General features: G+C 47.4%; 1 protein-coding gene across 2 annotated transcripts in view; it reads left to right on the forward strand.

Moving 5' to 3' along the window:
- Positions 1-16,890, forward strand: part of LOC101936793 (scavenger receptor cysteine-rich type 1 protein M130-like) — a 153,831-nt gene that overhangs the window by 38,680 nt on the left and 98,261 nt on the right. For both annotated transcript variants that reach the window (XM_065578747.1, XM_065578749.1), the window contains exon 3: positions 11,946-12,260. In XM_065578747.1, the coding sequence (XP_065434819.1) occupies positions 11,946-12,260 (315 nt within the window). The remainder of the gene's footprint in view (positions 1-11,945; positions 12,261-16,890) is intronic.

A 16,890-nucleotide genomic window follows, 5' to 3' on the forward strand; every position in this document is an offset into this window, starting at 1 on the left:
AATAGCCTGGCTGCTGATTACTCACAGCCAGACAGCCGGGCGATTAGAAGAGACCAGCGGGAAGCGCTGTGCATCCGGGAGGCTTTGAAAGCAAAGTTCCTGAGTGAGCAGGGTAACCTGTGACTTTAAAGTTTGTGTACTGAGAAGCTAAACCTGCCCCCGTTTCTTTACCCAGTTAATGTTGACTATCCTATCCAGTTACATACCCCCTTCACCCCACTTCCAACACACGTTTCGAAATAAAAATAGTTCTACTTTGTTAAAGCACACCGTTTTCTTTAATACTGTTTTCGCGGGAATTTTTTAAAACTGGGACGCAGACTGTGGTGCGGAGCGGGTGTAGTGTAGTGGCGCGAATGCAGCTTCTAAACTCAAGGATTGACAGGCTCCACTGCGGTGGGATGGTTGTTTCAACGGAGCCTGTCACCCCTCCTGATAGGGACTGTGTGTATGGGGGGTCTATGTGACTTTGTGGCAGGGGGAGGACGGTTACAGATCCCCTGCTGTGTGGCTCTGTGATCCTGCCTAAGGACCGCCGCTTAAGATCTGTAACTGCCCTCCCCTGCCACAAAGTCACAGAGCAACCCACCCCCCACCACATAACATGAAAACAACCTCCCAGACTAACCAGGGTAACTAGTCACTGCATCACTGCACTGTGTATGTGCCCTGCTGCTGTGCCTGCCCCCAACTATGTACCCTGCCAAAGGTGACTGTCCTGTCCAATTACCAACCCCCTTTCCCCTCCTCCTCCAAAAGAACATGATTGAAACAGTAGTTAACAGAAACGTATTTTTTATTATCAACTACACATGGCATTGGGAGGTGAAACTTGGACGGGGGCTTGTGTCAGGCGGGAAGGAAAGAACTTTTCAAATTTTGGGAAATGAGAGCCTTCTGCTACTAGAGCTCTCTGCAGGGGTGGAGTGAGACTTAGCAGGGACTCTGCCGCCTCTCCTTCTTTGCACTTTGGGTGAGGTGGGTATGGGACTTGGTGGCAGGGGAGGGCGGTTAGAGATGGACTGCAGCGGGGCTCTGTCCTCCTGCCTCCGTTCCTGCAGAACATCCACAAGGCGCCGGAGCATGTCCGTTTGCTCCCTCAGTAGTCCAAGCAGCGTTTGAGTCGCCTGCTGGTCTTCCTACCGCCACCTCTCCTCCCGATCCATGTTGGCTTGGTGCATTCGGGTCAAGTTCTCCCGCCACTGGGTCTGCTGTGCTGCCTGGGCTTGGGAACAGGCCATAAGCTCCGAGAACATGTCCTCCCGTGTCCTCTTCTTCCTACGCCTAATCCTCGCTAGCCTCTGGGAGTGTGATGCCAGGCTAGGTTGTGAGACAGTCGCAGATGGGGCTGTGGAAATGGGAAAAAGGGAGTGAATTCCTCAGAAAGATAAATGTAGTAGTGAACAAAGAACATAGTCTTTCTCTGTGAACAAGACCATGCACAGCACCTATCACATGCGCACTCAACACAAGGTCGAATTCTCGGCCTTCGCATTCAATGCCTGGGGTCTTGCACAGCACATTTGAGAAGCGGGGCAGCACAACGGAATTTCTGTTGCAGGCAGACATGGTAAGCCGTAGACTTGTGGCAGTGTAAAACTTTTATATTACCACTGGCCTCGACTGACATTTAAAGCAATGTCAGTCCCTGCTGCCAGCAATCCGGCAAGCGGGAACTCTGCCTCTGTCCCACCCCCTCGTGGCTGTCCCCGGGAACGATCCCTTTCGGCTGCCCCTCTCCCGCCTCCACCGCGTGGCTACAAACCAGCGGTTACAGTTCTGTAAAGGAACGGGAAAGCAGTCCCAACACTAACATTCCCCTACCTAATTAAAAGCAGGTCACCATGGCCGACATCACCCTGATGAGGATCTCTGAGAGCAACAGACAGAGAATGCTCCGGGAAAGCCTCCAGAGACCAGGACCGTATGCCGCCCTGCTATGCAGAGCAATGATTCCCGAGTACTTGATAGTCTCGTGGCGCGGCAACGTGTCGTACTTCGGAGGACCCAATAAGGCCGCTCTCCCCAGGAACCTCATGCAACGGATTTCAAATTACCTCCAGGAGAGCTTCATCGAGATGTCCCAGGAGGATTACTGCTCTATCCCTGCACATATAGACCGCATTTTAATGTAGCTGCAGTAGCCGGGACTGAACAGTAGAGCGGCTTGGGCAGGACAATCACTGAAAACCGGACATTGCTAGATTTTTTTTCAAAACTTGCACTGCCCATGACTAAACCGTTAAGCGCCTAGGGCACAGTAATCATGAACAACCCATTCTTTTAATTGTTAATATTCCTGTTTTGTTAAAAATAAATGTTTACATGTTTACAACACTTACTGGCTGATCCTTCACCAGATTCTGTGTCCAGGGTAACGGCTGGGGACGGTTGGTAGGGGATCTCTGTAAGGGTGATGAAGAGATCCTGGCTGTCTGGGAAATCAGCGTTGTGAGCGCTGCCGACTGCCTTGCCCTCCTCATCTCCTTCCTCATCTTCCCCGTCCCCTAACATGTCTGAGGAACCGGCCGTGGACACTATCCCATCCTCAGAGTCCACGGTCACTGGTGGGGTAGTGGTGGCGGCCGCACCGAGGATGGAATGCAGTGCCTCGTAGAAACGGGATGTCTGGGGATGGGATCCGGAGCGTCCGTTTGCCTCTTTGGTCTTCTGGTAGCCTTGTCTCAGCTCCTTGATTTTCACGCGGCACTGCGTTGCATCCCGGCTGTATCCTCTCTCTGCCATGTCTTTAGAGATCTTCTCGTAGATCTTTGCATTCCGTCTTTTGGATCGCAGCTCGGAAAGCACGGACTCATCGCCCCACACAGCGATGAGATCCAAGACTTCCCGATCAGTCCATGCTGGGGCCCTCTTTCTATTCACAGACTGCACGGCCATCACTGCTGGAGAGCTCTGCATCGTTGCCAGTGCTGAGGTGCTCGCCACGATGTCCAGACAGGAAATGAGATTCAAACTGGCCAGACAGGAAAAGGAATTCCAATTCAAATTTTCCCGGGGCTTTTCCTGTGTGGCTGGTCAGAGCATCCGAGCTCGCACTGCTGTCCAGAGCGTCAACAGAGTGGTGCACTGTGGGATAGCTCCCGGAGCTATTAGCGTCGATTTCCATCCACACCTAGCCTAATTCGACATGGCCATGTCGAATTTGGCGCTACTCCCCTCGTCGGGGAGGAGTACAGAAGTCGAATTAAAGAGACCTCTATGTCGAACTAAATAGCATCGCAGTGTGGACGGGTGCAGGGTTAATTCGATGTAACGGCGCTAACTTCGACATAAACGCCTAGTGTAGACCAGGCCTGTATCATCATTGGGGAGTGTGTTTACATCATAACCCTATATCAAGGTGTTCTGGTATTACCCTTCTGGAATGTGTTTATGCACGTGCCAGTGTCTAGCACTTCTCATGAGTGTTTGTGTTTTTGCAACACCAACCATGCCTTTGCCAGCTTCATGTTCTGGACAATGAACCAGCAAGTATAGTTATAAAAGTGACTAATGAAGGTTTCACAGGCGAGTACAAGTCTGGCATTCTGAATATTTGAGAGCTTCACTTTGCAAACTTTAACTTTCTTTTTGATTCATAGCTGTATAGATTTTAAGGCCAGAAGGGAGCTTTCGATCTAGTCTGACCTCCTGGGTAACAAAGGCTATAGAATTTAAACCAATTACTCCTGAACTTCATCTAAACTTGTGTTTAGCTAAAGCATATCTTCCTGAAAGGCATCCAATTTAGTTCTGAAAACTTCAGGAGGTGGAGAATCTTCTGCTTCCCTTGGTAGTTTGTTCCAATGTTTCATCAGTATTACTGTGAAAAATGTATGCCTTACCTCTAATAGGAATTTATCTGGCTTTAACTTCCATCCACTGGTTCTTCTTATGCCTTTCTCCACTAGATTAAGAAGGTCTTTAGTATGCAGTGTTTTGTCCATGCAAAGATATTTATACACTACAATCAAGACACTTCTAGGTCAACTTTTTGATAAGCTAAACAGATTGACCTCCTTAAATCTCTCCCTGCAGGGCCCATTTTCAAGCCCTGGAATCATTATTCTCTGTGCCCTTTCCAGTTTTTTTAACATCCTTCTTACAATGTGGACACTAAAAGCAGATGTAGTATCTGTCTCCCCAGTGCTGTACACAGAGCAAAAATCACCTCCCTACTAGAGCAGGTTGGAAATTATCTGGCAAACCAGAGTTTCATTGGAAAATAACAGTTTGTTGAACTCAACATTTATCATTAAAGTGAACTGGGTTCAACAAACTTTCTTGAAACCACAAACAGGGTCTGGTGGAAATGTCCCTGGTTCCCTGCCAGGTTCCCTGGTGGCTCCTGTTAGTCCTGCCATGCAGATTGTCCCGGGGCTTGGTACGGATTGCCCCAGAATTGGAGACCCTAGTCTTTCTAGGGTCTGTACCTCCAGGATCCATCTACAGGCCATTACAGAGAACGGTGGAAGTCTATGAAGGCAATGTACAGATCATGATTTTGCTCTCGAGACTTTTCCTGGATTTGGTGGGCAACAAAAATTATGTTGGTTGTCCTGCAGGATGGTCTGAAACCGCACTGAGATTCCGGCAATATTTCCTCAGTAAGGGGAAGTAATCATTTTAAGAAGATACAGGTGAGAATTTTCCCTGCTGTAGATAGCAAGGCAATGCCACGATAATTTCCACACTCCAAATTATCTCCTTTTTTAAAGATTGTAACAATGCTGGCATTTCTCAAATCTTCCGGGATCTTCTCATTATATCGAATGTGAAGAAAAATGAAGCTCCCTACAGCATTGCTCTGAGGATCATTGGAGCACAGAAGCCCCTTCACCACAACAAAGTGACAGTCCCCGAAGAGGGGTTGCAGCAGAGCTGGGGTGTAAATCTACCCCGCACTGTCCTGCCAGGCACCGAGTGTCTATGTGGACGATGTGGCTGCGCACTGAGGCTTTGTCTGCACTACTACTTAAGTTGATGTAAGTTACGTCGCTCAGGGGTGTGAAAATACACCCACCCTCCACCCCGAGCAATGAGACTTACATCAAGTCTTAAAGCAGTACTATGTCAGTGGGAGACGCTCTCCTGCCAGCATAGCTTCTGCCTCTCGATGAGGTGGACTAATTATGTCAACAGCAGAGTGCTCTCCCATCGACGTAATGTGTCTTCAGCACACATGCTAAATCGGCACCGTTGCATCGATACAGTGGCACTGATTTAGTGTGGTAGTGAAGAGAAGCCCTAACAGTTCCCTTGTGTGCTTTGATCTATCCCATTTCCAAGCATTAGGGAAATGTTAATGCACAGCAGCAGGCTCCACATGGACACTCAGTGTGCAGCAGGCTAGTGCGAGGTAAATTTATACCCCAGTTTGACACAAGCTAAGTGTGTGTAAAGAGAAACCCTGAGACTGGATGAGGCATCCAGGGAGGGAAACTGGGGCTTGGGGCAGACAGGACAACTCAAGACAAGAGTAAGTGTGAGAAACAGATCAGCTGAGGACCCCAGAGGGGAGGGGCAGCTCAGAGAACAGGGGGGAAACTGGGACTTGGCTGGGGAAGCCAGACGTGAAGTCTAGGACTGGCTTGGCAAGGAGACTGGGAATGGGGATGAGAAGCTTGAGGAGTGGAGACTGGAATTGGATAGACAAGAAGAATGGGACTGGGACACAGAGCAAGAGATGGGGAAGAGACAGGACTGGGACAGGTTGGAGGGGTGGGGCAGAAGGAGTTAGACTTGAGGGAACATGGGAAAAGGGGTCTGTGACCAATAGAGCACACACCTCTCCAGAGCCTGGAATGGAACCCAGTATCCCTGAGTTTTTCCATTCCCCTGCTATCAGCAAATATTTGTCAAACCCTCCAAAAAAATCTTCTGATCCCCGTCTACTGCTGGTTCACAAAGAGGATGACAACCTACTACTGCTGTCAGTTACTCCATTAACTCAAGTGGCAGAGGTTTGTGTGGCGGATCTAAGGGTTCCAACCCTGCTGATGATCCATGTGGATATCAACATGATTCCACATCTTGAAACTTCTGTTTTTTTCAGTTTGCTTTTTAAAAAAAGGAAATTATGCACAAAACATTACTTTTAAGGAACATTCAGTTTGCAAAGTTGAACTGTTAGAAATAAGGAAATGGCAGAATTAAAGTTGTCTTTGCAACTCTAGTTTGGCCCACTTGTACGTATGCATTAAGATATAGTCTCTGATTACATGATAACATGCTATTTTCTCCATAGTATAGATAGTGCTCTGAATCAGAACTGTGGAGTGAAGGAAGCCGTTGTCTGTAGGTCCCCTGCCTCATTTGTTGCAGAGACTGTGAAATGTGCTGTATATGAGGCAGGGGATTGCAGAAAGAGAAAGGAGGGTATCTTGTTAAGGCAGTTGGATGCTGCCCTGGGGAATTGGATTCTATCCCTGCCTCTGCCACAGAGTTCCCATGTGACGCCTGGCAAGTCACTGAAACCAAATGGTTCACAGGTGGTCACTAATTGTGTGTTCCTCATTTTATGGGTGGCCCCCTTGACACCATGAGCATCTGATTTGCAGAAATGCTGAGCACATGCTGCTGTAAACTGAAGTCAGTGGGAACTGTGCTGCACAAGCCTAAGTACTCTCAAAAGCCAGGACGTGGGTATCTCAAGTTGGGCACCCAAAATCAGTGGACGCTTTTGATAATTTTGGCCATAGTGTCTCTGGGCTTTGGTTCCCCGTGTGTAAAAAGGAGATAATTACACTTCCCAGCCTCCCAAGTGTTGTCAGCTGTTGGCTGCGTGTGTTTTCTCTCTGTGTGTTTTCAGCTCTCTGCAGATAGCTGACCCAGGGGGCCTTGATCAAACTGCCCAAGACCACAGACTTGGTTCAGTGGCGAAGGCGCTCGTTCAGGTTTATTGCTGACAAAGTACGGTACTAGCTCCCGGGATCAATGTCTACAGATACACGGGCACCTCTATGCCCCTTACAATGGACTTGGCTCAGTGATTGGCGAGACTTTCCACTCCACCCGCCCCCCCCCCCCCCCCCAAGGCCAGAAAAAGACACCACCTCTGTGACCTGTCTTTTTTTACTCTGATACAAACAAGTTATGCATTGCCCCTCTGATGTGGCTAGTTGCCACCCTTTATCATGTCCATGTTGGTTTGATCAAAACATCTCTATCCATCACCCTGTCATCCTGACCTTATTTTTAGAAGGGTCATTTTTTCCTCTTCATCATCACTGGGGAGTGTGTTTACACTATAACCCTGTATCAGGGTGTTCTGGTACCACACTTCTGGAATGTGTTTATGCAAGTGCCAGTGCCAAGCACTTCTCATAAGTGTTTGTGTTTTTCCAACACCAACCAGGTTCATGTTCTGGACGGGGGTGGGCAAACATTTTGGCCCTAGGGCCACATCGGGTACAGAAATTGTATGGAGAGCTAGGTAGGGAAGGCTGGGGAAGACTATGCCTCCCCAAACAGCAAGGCATGGCCTGGCCCCTGCCCCTATTCCAGCCCCCTGGAACTCCCACCCATCCAACCCCCCTGCTCCCCACCCCTGACTGCCCCCCGGGACTCCTGCATCCTATCCAATCCCCCCTATCCCCACTCCCTGACCGCCCCTCTGGGCCCCGTGCCCCCTATCCAGCCCTCTCTGCTCTCCCCGCCCCCTGCTCATTTGGCTGCTCTCCCTGGCAGCCGGGCAGGACTCGCTCCCTGTCTGGGCTTGGCTGCCGAGAACAGGGACCAAACATACTGGAGGTGGAGGGGGGCCCTGGCTTGCTCTGCCCCTGTCCCTGGCAGCAGGGCCCAGGCCCCTTGACCACCCCCCTGCAACCCTCCCTGATCCTTGCCCCCCCCATGAAACTCCCCCTGCAATCCCCGCTGCTCCTCGCCCCCACCCCCCCCCCCCCCCCGCCGAACTTCCCATGACCGCACTGCCCTGGAGCACCAGGTCTGGTGGCACTATAGACATGCCTCCCAGCTGGAACTGCAGCCATGCAGTCCAGGCGATGGGGGAACTGTGACTGCGAGAGGGGCAGGGAGGAAGGGGAGCAGAAGGGGAGGGGCCAGGGGGTAGCCTCCGCCCCACTCACCGTGCTGCTGGGGAGTTGGGCTGGCTCCTCTGCAAAGCTGTCCTGACCCCGCTCCCTGGCAGGAGCTTGGGGGCCAGAGGGAAGGGTCCTGCTGGCCAGATGTGGCCCGCGGGCCGTAGTTTGTCCCCCTCTGTTCTGGACAATGAACCTCCAAGCATAGTCACAAAAGGGACTAATGAACGTTTCACTGGCAAGTACAAGTCTGGCATTCTGAATGTTTGAGTGCTTCACTTTGCAAACTTTAACTTTCTTTTTGATTCATAGCTGTATAGATTTTAGGGCCAGAAGGGAGTGTTAGATCATCTAGTCTGACCTCCTGGGTAACAAAGACTATACTATTTAAACCAATTACTCCTGTACTTCATCTAAACTTGTGCTTGGCTAAAGCCATATCTTCCAGAAAGGCATCCAATTTTGTTCTGAATACTTCAGGAGGTGGAGAATCTTCTGCTTCCCTTGGTATTTTTTTCCAATGTTTCATCAGTATTACTGTGAAAAATGTATGCCTTACCTCTAATAGGAATTTATCTGGCTTTAACTTCCACTAATTGGTTCTTCTTATGCCTTTCTCCAATAGATTAAAAAGGCTTTTAATATGCAGTGTTTTGTCCATGCGAAGGTACTTATACACTACAATTAAGGCACATCTAGGTCATCTTTTTGATAAGCTAAACAGATTGATCTCCTTAAATCTCTCATTGCGTGGCACATTTTCAAGCCCTGGAATCATTATTGTGGATCTTCTCTGCGCCATTTCCAATTTTTTAACATCCTTCTTACAATGTGGACACTGAAAGCAGATGCAGTATCTGTCTCCCCAGTGCTCTACACACAGGAAAAATCACCACCCTACTAGAGCTGGTTGGAAATTATTTGGCAAACCAGAGTTTCATTGGAAAATGCCAGTTTGTTGAACTGAACATTTATCATGAAAGTGAATTGGGTTCAACAAACTTTCTCGAAACCACAAGCAGGGTCTGGTGGAAATGTCCATGGTTCCCTCCCAGGTTGCCATGCAGATTGTCCGGGGGCTGGGTGCCCCAGTCTTCTCAGATCTGCAGCTCTGGGGCATCATACAGATTGCCCCAGAATTGGAGACCCTGGTCTTTCTAGGGTCTGTACCTCCAGGGCAGCCGTGCCAATGCTTTCAGGCTCTCTGCCATGGGATAGGAACCTGAAAGCCCTGGGAGCCCCAACTCTCGCCAAGGCTCGGCTCCAGGGTCTGCATCAGGGATCCTGGAAGTCCTGGGATGGGTTCCGGTATCCCAGGGTCTGTGGCTCTGGGGCAGCCCTGCCTTGTAGAATGTCCCGGACTGGGCTATTTGCCTATTTAGGCTGCCAGCTGGCCAAGGAGTCTGGAAGCCCAGGGGTCCCCAGTCCAGGGCAGGACACATGATGGGGCTGCCCCAGAGGCCCAGCAGTGGCTGTGAGAAATTGACATGCTTGTCCTGATGCTAACAGTGGTGAAACTGACAAGGATGTCAGTATCACTACGCATCTGTTGGGGTTCCTGGGAGCATATTTTATGTTGGATCCACCATGGACTGGAGTCTCCAAAACAAAATTTTAGCTGGATTTCCAATTCACAGGAAATTTTAAAAGAGTGAAATTTCCTGTACACTGAAAATCCTGCATCTCAGCCAGCTGTACTCATTGCTCCCCTGTTTATACATCCAAGGATCACTGTCGCCGTTTTTGCAGCAGCATCACACTAAGAGCTCATGTTCTTTGTCTACTATGTCCCCTGCAAAGAACATGGGAAATATCTGTATTTCTGTGAATATTATGTGCACTTCAATCCCTTTTACTGCTATTTTCACATTTCCTACCAGGGTTCAAAGGGCAACCACCATATGACCTCCCGACATGTCCCAGGACGGCAGACAATGGTTTCATAGAACCCAGTTACTGGTACTTAACTGACAATACAGGTGTCAGGGATTTTGATCTTTTCCATCTGGCCAAGCTGAGCACAAGCCCCCTTCCTTGGGATGGGCCCCTGAGGTGGGGGATCTTAAACTGAGAGCTTGGGAATTGTTAACAGGGGAGCCCTGATGAACAGAGGGGGTGAGGAAGGGTCTGCAGGGAAGGAGACTGAAACACAATCCCCAAAAGCAGAGGCTCATGGGATAAGCTGAGTCAGCCCAGATTTTCAGGGGAAAACTGAGCTTTAGGTAAGACATAGCCCTGTAGGCCTTCAGTAACTTCATTCTTTTCTCTGTGATTGCTGTGTTCCTATGGATAAATACAAAATAACACTGTCCTGGGTCTGGCACTATTCAATATTTTTGTAAATGACTAGAATGATGGAGAAGATAATATACTTACACAATTTGTGGATGACATGAAGTTGAGAGGGGTCACAAGCTCTTTGGAAGGCAGGGTTAAAATTCAAAATCAGAGAAGCATAGATTCATAGAATATCAGGGTTGGAAGGGACCTCAGGAAGTCATCTAGTCCAACCCCCTGCTCAAAGCAGGACCAACCCCCAACTAAATCTAAAACTAAAATGATCTTGATAAACTGGAGAATTGATCTGAAATCAGTAAATTGAAATTCAGTAAAGACAAGTGCAAATCATTAGACTTAGGAAGGAAAAATCAAATGCAAAAAAACCCAAAATATGGAATAACTGAGTAGGCAGCAGTTCTGCAGAAAATGATCTCGCAGTTATAGTGGATCACAATCTGAAAAGCTGTGATGCTGTTGTGAAAAAGGGAAATGTCATTCTGAATTGTATTAACAAGAATGTCATATGTAAGACACAGGAGGTAATTGTCCCGCTCTACTTAGCAGCAGTGTGGCCTCAGCTGGAGTACTGTGTCCAGTTTTGCTCATAACTGCTTAAGAAAGATAAGAACAAATTGGAGAATATCCAGAGGAGAGAAAACAACAGAGTAAGAGGATTAGAAAACATGATCTATGAGGAAATGTTGAAAGAATTGGACATTTTTAGTTTAGAGAAGAGAAGACTGAGAGGTGAACTGATAACAGTCTTCAAATAATTGAAAAATTGTTTGTCAATTGTTGTCCATATCCACCAAGGGTAGGACTAGACATAATCATCTTAGATAGCAGCAAATGAGATTTAGATTAGATATTAGGAAAAACTTTCTAACTATAGCAATAATAAAGTACTGGAACAGGGTATGTAGGGAGGTTGTGTAATCCCCATCATTGGTGACTTTGCAGAACAAGTTAGACAAACATCTGTCGGGGTGCCTAGGTATACTTAAACCTCCCTTGGTGTGAGGAGATGGACTAGATGACCTCTTGAGGTTTCTTCCAACCCTACATTTCTATTGTTCTGTGGTTTTATCAGCTATTCAGGCCTTCCGATGTAAATTTTTTTTGATCCCTGATAAATGCTATTTAACATGCTCCTTAGGAACCAATAGATTGGAGAGTGATTCATCCTCTTCACAGGATATGAATAGACATCCTGCTGCTGTCCAAAACCGGAAATGTCTATTGAACTCCTCTGCCATTCCTACCTCATTCTTAACAATTTTACCATCTCCATTTCTAATGGCCACAACATTGTTAGGATTTGTTTGTTTGTTTGTTCCTAATATACTTAAAAAACAACTTATTTTTCATAGTCCTCCCAGTCACAGATTTTATCCTGACATCTTTAGCTTCCCTTATCAGTTTTCTTCATATCATAACTTCTAATATATATTAATTTGCTCTAATTCCCACTTTTTCCATTTTTGTAATATATTGCCTTTTTATTTCTATTGCTGCATTCACTTTCCCACTGACCCAGAATGAGATTTTAGGAAACGTTTTATACCAGTGGAGCACCTCAATTCCCAAAGCCCCCTTTATAATTTTCAGCTTTCATTGACTTTCTAGGACACATTAAGCCCCGGCTGGTTGGAGGAGATGGTGCCTGCTCAGGACGTGTGGAGATAAAACATGAAAACACATGGACCACAGTTTGTGATGCACACTTAGATCTCAAAGTTGCCAACGTTATCTGTAATGAGCTTGAGTGTGGAATAGCTGTATCTATCCCAGGAGGAGGTCACTTTGGAGAAGGACAAGGAAAGATCTTGACTGAAGAATTCCAGTGTGTGGGGAATGAGTCTCTCCTGTTCTCCTGTTCCAGGAAATCACATGTGAATCAGACATGCTCACACATAAATGATGCTGGTGTCATATGCTCACGTAAGAGTTCAACACAATGTCTTTAAAATCCCAATGATGTGTATTCTAGATTAGGGTGAAACAACGTACTGATCTCACTGTGTAGGGAGCTGGGTTTAATAGGGTTGGACCAAAACCCCAAACAGGCCAAGTTAATGAGAAAGGGATCAAATGCCCCCGACTTTCCTTTCTTTAACTATTTGCTATAAAATAGTTCCAAGGCTCCCTCTCTAAACCCCTTCTCCCTTCTCCCCAGGATACACAGGGTTCCGGCTGGTGAATGGCAGCACAGCGTGCTCAGGGAGGGTGGAGATCCAGGTTCTTGGTGCCTGGGGAACCCTCTGTGACTCACGCTGGGATTTACCGGACGCCAATGTTCTCTGTCGTCAGCTCGACTGTGGGTTTGCAATACAGGCTTCAGGAGAAGAATATTTTGGGAAGGGAACTGGCTCTGTCTGGACAGACAGATTTCACTGCAAAGGGACTGAAACCCATTTGGGCCATTGCCCTGTTACTGCTCTGGGGGCCTCTCAGTGCTCACATGACAATGATGCCAGTGTGATTTGTTCAGGTAAGTGCAGTAGAGATGCTGGATTAAGGACACCTGCCCCTCAGTATCAGAGGGGTAGCCGTGTTAGTCTGAATCTGTAAAAAGCAATGCCCCTCAGTGTGTGACACTCCCCCTAGAGCAGGGGAACCTCAGGGCACAGCAAGGACAGGGGGAGCTAGATCCTAAACCATGTAGAATAATGGTAAATGTATTAAAGATAAAATTAAAGTAAATAATATGATCACAAAAGAATAGTTGTGACCTGGGAAAGCCCTGGATTCTCCAGTAAAAACATCAGCAACTCTGTCCTTACGCAGGGCAGCAGAGCAGGGGCAGCACTTTGTCCTTCGGGTTACATAAATGTCACCAATTCATTGTCCCCAGCATTCTCCAATAGTAATTAGAGGAGGAGCTGGTAGTGACTTCCAATATGGAGGTTGCTTCACACTTTCTATTATAAAATATTCTCGGCATCTTCTTGAGAAGCTCTGGAACCTTCCTTGATTGCTGGAGCCTTTGTGATTTGGGAAGGGGTCAGTGCTGGGGTCAGAGAGGTGCCTTCTCCTAGTGTAGTGAGATTCCGTCTGGGTTTGGCTGAATTATAAATTGCTGAAAATCACCATTTCCCTTCTCTCATGTGAGTTCCTGCGGATATTTTTGGTAGCACACCATAGAGAAAGTAGTGCTATCACTCACTTAGTTTTCTCTACTTTCTTCACATCTTTCCAATTGAAAAAACTCGAAAGATTTTTTCCCCTGCTTTCTTATACTTTTCCTTGTTTCTAACTTTTTACAGTGGAAGAAAAGATGAAAAAAATAGAAAGGGGGAGGAAGTGGCAAACCTGTAAATCCAAAAACTGGAAAATTGAATATTTCATTTTCCAAAAGTTGAAATGAATCAAAATTTTAGTTAGAATCTAAACAAAAATTCGCATTCCATTTCCACAGGCCAGTATCTCAGATCTGTTTAAAAATTGAAATACTGCATTCAAAATACTTCACGGGAAAAATTTTGGGTTGTTGACCCGCTCTAATATTTACCTTTTATAATTTTTTTTTTAAATTAAACACCGTTAGTTAATTTAGTCAAAGGCACAAGATGTAACAGCGTTAAGGTTACCTATGTAATGTTAATTCAGCCCCTCACCCTCCCTTGTGCATATATATTATGATACAGTCTAATTGCATGCACACATCCTGTTGTTCTCACCTACCCCCAACTCCTGCCTCCTTCAGCATACCGGGAGGATGGTGCTCAGAGGACGGGGGAAGCAGTTGAATATTTATTTTTTATCCTCATCATTCAACATGTGATCCAGGGTCTTATTTACCATAGAATATATGGAGATATACATATCTCATAGAACTGGAAAGGACCTTGAAAGGTCATTGAGTCCAGTCCCCTGCCTTCACTAGCAGGACCAAGTACCATCCCTGACAGACGTTTCCCCCCCCGATCCCTAAATGGCCCCCTCAAGGATTGAACTCACAAGCCTGGATTTAGCAGGCCAATGCTCAAACCACTGAGTTATCCCCCATACTGCACAAACACTGCACTGAATACAGAATTATTAATTTCTTCATGGGCTTTTCTATGGTGCTCGTCACCGTAGTAGAAGAATGCATCACGAGCATGAATGAATTCGTCTTCATAACACCCCTGGGAGATAGCAGACTCTTATGATGCGCATTTCAAAGGTGACTTAGGCACTTAGTAGTCCAAGAATAACATTTTCCAAATGCCTAAGTGACTTAGAGACTTAATCCTATTTCCTCCAGTAACGTAGGAGCCCAAGACCATGCAGACTTCTCCCTCTTGCTGCCTAAGTCACTTCTGAAAATGGCACTTAGGCTTCTACATCATTTAGCTGCTTTTGAAAATTTTACATACAATGATTAAAGCCAAAATTCCAAACTTGGAGGGACTGGGCAGTAACCTGAGACCCCCAGGGCCTGATTCTTCAGAGTACTCACCATTTCTGCAGAGCTTTGTGTGTTCAAAGAACTGTCCAGACATTAATAAACCCTCACAAAACTCCAGGGAAGCAGGTGGGTAAGTATTATTATTAGTTCCACTTTACAAATGGTGAAACCGAGAGAAAAGCAAAGTGACTTGCCCAAGGCCACCCAGTGAGTTAGCAGCAGAGACAGGATAAACCAAAGTGTTTTGCCTCAGAGCCCTGTGCTCGTTCCACCCAACCCCACTGCCTGACTGCAGAAGAGCTGAGCAGCCACATCTTGTCTTGACCCTAGTGACAGTTGTGAGTGCTCAGTACTTCTGCAAATCAGACCCCATAAAAATGGGCTTAAGAGACCTGCTCAGCATCACCTGTGAAATCTGTGGCAGAGGCAGGAGCAGAACTGAGCTCTACTGAATGACGGTCACTGCTCTTAACAAGATCATCCTAGTTCTTCCTGCGCTCTCCTGCTCATTCTCTACAGGCCTTCCAGTTTCTAAAGTGAATGAGGCAGAAGCCCTGAATTTCAACCTTCTCCATAAGAATGCACACGTAGCTTCCAGAACTGTCTCCCACAGAGTCTAGTGTCACTGATGCAATTACACAGCATAACTAAGCCTATAGGGCCCTGCCCAGCACTCTCAATAGATGTCTACTCTCCTCTTTACAGCTGATACCTTTGTACCTTGGGGACAATTCACCTCACTGTTCTCCTGCTTCTCACAGAGGCTGCTACCTGCATTCCTAACTGAATTCCCTGCAGCCCTGACCTGCCTCTCTTAACTAGCTACCCAGCCCATCCCCTGGTTCTCGGAGGGAACTCCTCAGCACATGAAGATGCTGATTTCTCCCTACAGTTGCTGGAAGGAGAATCCCTTCTAAGGAAAAAACACCTGGTCCCTTCCGTACGAGCTCCATCTGCCATGATCCCATCTGGCCTTCCTGAGGGGCTGTGGTACCAGTTATATCCATGAGCCTCCTTGGAAAGCCCCAAATCTACTCTCTACCCTCACACTACACTAGTAGCATAGCTAAGACAGGAAACCTGGGTGGGCCCCAGCTTTTGGGGGTGGGCAGTGATGGGGGGGGCAAAGAGAGGGGTGCAGGAGGGATCCAGTGCCCTGGGGAGGGGTCAGGAGAGACAGGGAGCTTGCATCCCTACACCCCTTCCAGTCGACACCCAAAGCTGAGGCTGCCCGGGGCACAAAGGCTGTGGGGCATGCTTAGGGTAACCAGATAGCAAATGTGAAATATTGGACAGGTGGTGGGAGGTAATAGGCACCTATATAAGAAAAAGCCACAAATATCAGGACAGTCCCTATAAAATCGGGACATCTGGTCACCCTAGGTTTACCCTTTGGGTAAAGGGGGGTCCCGCTGGGGCTCGAGCTCCACCCAGCCTTCCTGACCCTAGCTCAGTGTCCGTCAGCTCAGCCGCGTCCCTTTCCTCTCGGCACCGGGACCTGACACAGCCAGTGGGTGTGCCCTGCACTGACTCTGCTGCTTGTCTTTTAACATTGTCAGTCTCTCCTGGCTGCACCTGGATCTGAACTCGGTGAGTAATTCCTAACTTACCACCTTGCTGTAGGACTCACTGATTCTGAGACACACGCAAAGACTGAAATTCACATCCCAAGGAAGTCACAATATTCACCAACAGAGAATGTCCCTTCCCCGCCCCACACACAACCTGCTTAGTGTGGTGTGAATTGATCAGCTGGAATCTTATGTTGGGCTCAGAGATCACATCACACTTCAGGGGACAGCTCCCGTCAGAACCACCAGTGCCAGGAACTATCTCACACTGGGAGCTCCTGCACACCCAGGGGAACCAAGAAATTTGCCAGCTACCAAGCAAAGTTCAGAGGGAACTAAGGGAACTTACCAACAATAACCTGTTCCTGACCACCATGAACCCTGCTCTTCCATTGGCCAAACTCCCTCAAGGCAAACTTTCCTAAACCATGCACGACCCACCTGATAAGTGCTTGTTCAGACACTATTCACTGGCTTCCAGGCATTTAAGACTGGATAAAGTGACTAAAAACCTCAGCAGCCATTCCACCCCCCACAGAGACTATTTTCCCAATCAGTAATCTGCAGGAATTCCCTCACTCACTCATTTACAGGGTCTGCTAGCAAG

Source organism: Chrysemys picta, unplaced genomic scaffold, assembly GCF_011386835.1.
Source record: "Chrysemys picta bellii isolate R12L10 unplaced genomic scaffold, ASM1138683v2 scaf1, whole genome shotgun sequence".
NCBI lineage: Eukaryota > Metazoa > Chordata > Testudines > Emydidae > Chrysemys > Chrysemys picta.